General features: G+C 35.4%; 1 protein-coding gene across 2 annotated transcripts; it reads left to right on the top strand.

Annotated features, from left to right (window-relative positions):
- Positions 1–54: 54 nt before the first annotated feature.
- On the top strand, positions 55–3,827 carry LOC109208933. Of its 2 annotated transcripts, none has more exons than XM_019372092.1 (4): positions 55–201; positions 1,446–1,680; positions 1,780–1,838; positions 3,498–3,827. In XM_019372092.1, exons 1-4 carry the CDS (start codon positions 145–147, stop codon positions 3,675–3,677), a joined length of 531 nt encoding a protein of 176 aa, XP_019227637.1. In that variant the 5' UTR covers positions 55–144; the 3' UTR covers positions 3,678–3,827. The 2 variants fall into 2 exon arrangements, with proteins under 2 accessions (XP_019227637.1, XP_019227636.1); XM_019372091.1 differs by having other exon boundaries at positions 1,777–1,838.
- The last annotated feature ends 526 nt before the right edge of the window (positions 3,828–4,353 follow it).

Here is a 4,353-nt window from a genome sequence, read left to right as displayed (position 1 = left end):
AGGAAAAATAAGAAGAGGCTGCCCATTTTAACGTCTATTGGCGTACCCCCCCACCCCCCCCCCCGCCCGTCACAAGAAGGATAATTCATTCCAGTTTCTACCACCAGATTGACTATCTCTTCATTCTTCAAAAATAATCAGCTCATGGGAGAGCAGAAAGAAGAAACAGAAGTCAACCAACCCACAGATCAATCTCATTCTGTAATTCCTCTATCTTTTTTTTTTCTGCAATTACGGTTTTGATTCCTGGTTATAGTTGACCAGATTGATCATTCAGTTTAACATGATATTGGGTATTTTTCATGATTAACAATGTGAATTGACCATTTTGATCATTCGGCTCGAATTGTAATTGTTTCTTTTTTCTTTTCTCGAATTGCTATGTTATAATTTCTGTAAGTTCTTTCTGAATTCATGGTTCTTATTTGGTTAATTATTGTTCGTTTGACCATTCAGTTCACAATGAATTTGTCCCTCTTTTTTAATCTGTTTTTTGCTGTAATATCTACTAGTATAGTTCATTTTCTAATTGCTAGCGTGAATTTTCTGGAAATGATATTATCCTTTGATCCTACTGAAATTTTGTGTTTTTTCATATAGTTCATTATTGACTGTTAGATCATTCAGTTCACGATGAAATTGAGTGTTCTTGTATTCTGCAACTAGAAAAAATCTCCTTTTTTTTTCCTTTCTAATTTCGACAGTAATAGTTCATTCACTAATTGCTGCCTTGAGGTTTCTGGAAGTGATATTATCCTTTGCTTCTTATGAAATTCTAAAAGGGCAGCCTGCTGCACAAGGCATCCGCGTTCACGCAGGGTCCGGGGAAGGGCCGCACCCCAAGGGGTGTGATGTAGACAACCTACCCGCTCCACAACTTGAACGTGTGACCTATAGTCACACAGAGACAACTTTTACCATTGCTCCAAGGCTTCCCTTTCATCCTTATGAAATTCTTCTACACAATTAATTATCGGCCGTTTGATCGTTCAGTGCATAATGAAAAAGCGTAGTTTTGTAATCTGCAATTAGAATTGGTCTTTACACTTTTCTAGTTATTACAAGAATAGTTCATTTTCTAATTGTTGCCTTGAGGTTTCTGAATGTGATATTATCCGTTGATCCTTCTTAAATTGTGGTATTAATATGGTTTGTTATTGACCATTTGATCATTCACTTCACTTTGAAATTGGGTATTCTTGTTATCAGTAAGTAAAATTGCTGTTTCTAATTTCTACTAGAATTGTTCATTTTCTAATGGCTACCTTGAAGTTTCTGAGTGATATTGTACTTCGATCCTTCTAAAATAATGTGCTTTGATACAGTTGATTGTTGCCCATTTGATCATTCAGCACAACGAAATTTTGGAAGTTTTTACTTGTAAAAAAGCTGGGTATTTTTGCAATCAGAAATTGAAATTGATCTTTCTAATTTTTGCATTGTAGTTTGTGGAAGTGATTTGCAAATGCACTGGCAAGACTTGGCGATTTGCTGCTGGAACAGAGGCAAAATTTGCGCTGAAATTTATCAATGACAGTAGGATTGATTCTATCTTGGCAAACCCACCAGTAGCCTATATTGAAGCTGTTAAAGATGGGGAAGTGCCTGTCATTTTTGGCCCCAACTCAATTCTTGTGAATTATGGCAAAGGATGGAAATTGCAGCCAGCCACTGAGACAAGTAGTAAACTTTTATGATATTTAATTGTTTTTGGTACCTGAATTACTTAGAAATAGGAAATTGTCAGTGGTAAGATTTTTTGTAATTCTCTTGCAGCAGGTTTTTCAAGAGGGACGCCTGGTGACTACGCAGCAGCGCAACCAGCTTATGTTCCTCCGGTATGATTGTAACCACACAAATCAAATTACCTATCCTTTTACATGAATTATCGTTCTTTCCATGTCCCAATTTGAATATCCACATTTAACATGTCTTGGAAGTTAAAAAGTTGTAGGTTCACATTTAACCAGTTGCTTTTTCCTTTGTTTTTGTCATGTGCTTAATAGAAATATATTAGATTGAAGCAGTATGAAAATTTGTAAAGGAGTTCCAAAATAACAATTTGATTGTGTATTACTCCGCTGTGATTCTAAAAGCTTCTCCATACATAAAGTAGACACTATTTTGGAAATGATCAATAAAGGGAAGTGGACATTCAATTAAATATCTTTCATATTGCTCATGTTTTGGATCCATATTTACTAGGCAAATCCCTTGCACATCTCCATGGATGTGTATTTGTGCCTGTTTAAGTGTGCATTGTCAAGTTTCGGTAGCTATTCTTATTCCTGTGGTTAAAGTTTGCATTCCTTGCTTTTCCAGCTGCAAATTTAAGGCTCAGTTGAATGCAGATATCAAATAGAAGGCATTATAATAACCCCCTGCATTCTCATGTATTTGGATATTATTTCAGAATTGTCATTGTTTCATGCACTGGGAAAACTTTTTAAAGTCTTTGAGTACTGCTCAGATGATTCCTGATGATTTGCACTTGGAAACTCATAGTTTTCTTAACGATTTTGGCTTTTAAACCCTCTTCAGTTTACATATGTCAAATTTGAGTTTGAAAGTTGTAGTGAAATGAGATGTATGCCAGAGATAAGCGCCATTCCTTCATCCAGTTACATATATCGAATTTTGTTAAGAAATTGTAAGTCAATGCGCATTTATGCCAATTTCCAGACTTTCTTATATCACTTGCATTTGAATCTTTCTATACTTTTGCTTTCTTAAATCTATCTCCACCCATCAGATACTAGATAAGGAGAGAACATGCTGAGAATTGTTTGAGAAAACAGAGACACCATTTCAGTTCCCGGGTAGTGATCATTAGTTAATATGGTAGACTAATGGGTAGGAAAGCAGTGTACACACATTTCTTAGAAATTCAATATTTTATTCTCGGATGTGCAACATAGTTCTGAGAATGTTTGGAGGTCTATAAGTATTTGTTTTCCTGCAGTGCTGCAGTATCTAGACTTTATTGAGCAGAAAGGAATACCTACATACCTATGGAGGTGTAAGCAGAGTGTGTATTTTCTTTTTATAGTTCAGTATTGGAAAAAGTAAGTAGGCTAATTTTCTTTATAATGTGAGGTAAAGGAATTTTGTTCATGCTCATGATAAATGAGGAGATAAGGCATCTCTTTTTTTTGTTTGATTGAAAAGGAGGAGGAGAAGGGAATGTGGTTACAAGAAGAATGATAACATTGTGGTTGAGGGGCTGAAATAATCTGATATTAGTTTGTTCAAAAACTTTGAGTAACATAGAATCCTCAAGTGTAAGAAATACTCTTTATGACCCTTCCCTTAATGTTTTTCTGTTGTTTTCATTTTCCTCTCATCTCTGGGTGCCTCCCACCCAAAAGTTTTGTGGGGTTATGTAATTTAGATGGAGAGTAATTTTAGTTAGAGTCTCAAATTGATTGAACTCAAAGCTATGTACTGAGAAGAAAATCAGACATACTTTCTGATTCTCTGCCTTGAATTATTTGCAGGTTTCAGACAACTCACATTATGCAAGGAGAAAATCACAAGCTGCTGTCAGCCCTCTCTACATCGGAAAGATATTGCTTGTATTTTTTCTAATGTTCTTGATCGGTACCCTCTTCACCTTGTTCCTGGAAAACCTTCCACAGCTAGTACAAAATCTTAATATGAGCTCAACCATTGAATAGCGTCTAAGAGATGCATATAGCCTGTATTTAAGATCAGCTGCTTGTGTTGCAAATATGAAATATTTGCCTATGGTATATCTTATATTGCAAAGCTCTTGTTGGAGAATTGTTTCTTACCACTCTCTTGTGATCATTTGTTGCCTTGTTTCCTGCTGTGTCTGCACATATGATATTGAAATCTTTGAACTTTCCTTCCCTTGGGATTGTTAGGGGTCAGACCCAGAGGCGGATGTAGAGTTGTAATATCGGGTTCAACTGAACCAGTACTTCCGACGTGAAGCATAAATTTATGTGTAAAAATTTACTAAAACTGTAATAAATAGTAGGTTTGAACCCATAAAAATATAATGGGTTCATGGCAAAAATTCTTTAAAATTGAACCCATAGAGCTTAAATCCTGCATCTGCTTCTGGACTCGAATCCATAATGCAGGTCTTCAGAGTTTGCAGCTGGAACCTGGCCTTGCTAGAAAGTCCAAAGCGTTGAGTTTACATATTTAAAGAAGAAATCTTATTTTTACCATCTAAGTTTTTTATTGTTCATTTCTCATCCAAAGTTTGGTGAAACTAAAAGATGGTTTTCTTCATATGAATGTAAATTTTAGTTTGAAACTCTTAGATAACTCAAGTAAATTGCACATTAAACTAGCAAAGCGTAGAAATAATCACCAATGACA

This window comes from Nicotiana attenuata, unplaced genomic scaffold (genome assembly GCF_001879085.1).
Source record: "Nicotiana attenuata strain UT unplaced genomic scaffold, NIATTr2, whole genome shotgun sequence".
In the NCBI taxonomy this organism is placed as follows: Eukaryota; Viridiplantae; Streptophyta; class Magnoliopsida; order Solanales; family Solanaceae; genus Nicotiana; species Nicotiana attenuata.
Note: the sequence above shows the minus strand (reverse complement) of the source record. Positions and strands in the feature narration are given on the sequence as shown.

Coding starts and splice junctions, on each gene's coding strand:
- LOC109208933 (XM_019372091.1), top strand. CDS start 145: ATGGGAGAGCAGAAAGAAGAAACAGAAGTCAACCAACCCACAGATCAA. Junction 1,681..1,776: donor GCAGCCAGCCACTGAGACAA/GTAGTAAACTTT, acceptor ATTCTCTTGCAG/CAGGTTTTTCAAGAGGGACG. Junction 1,839..3,497: donor AACCAGCTTATGTTCCTCCG/GTATGATTGTAA, acceptor AATTATTTGCAG/GTTTCAGACAACTCACATTA.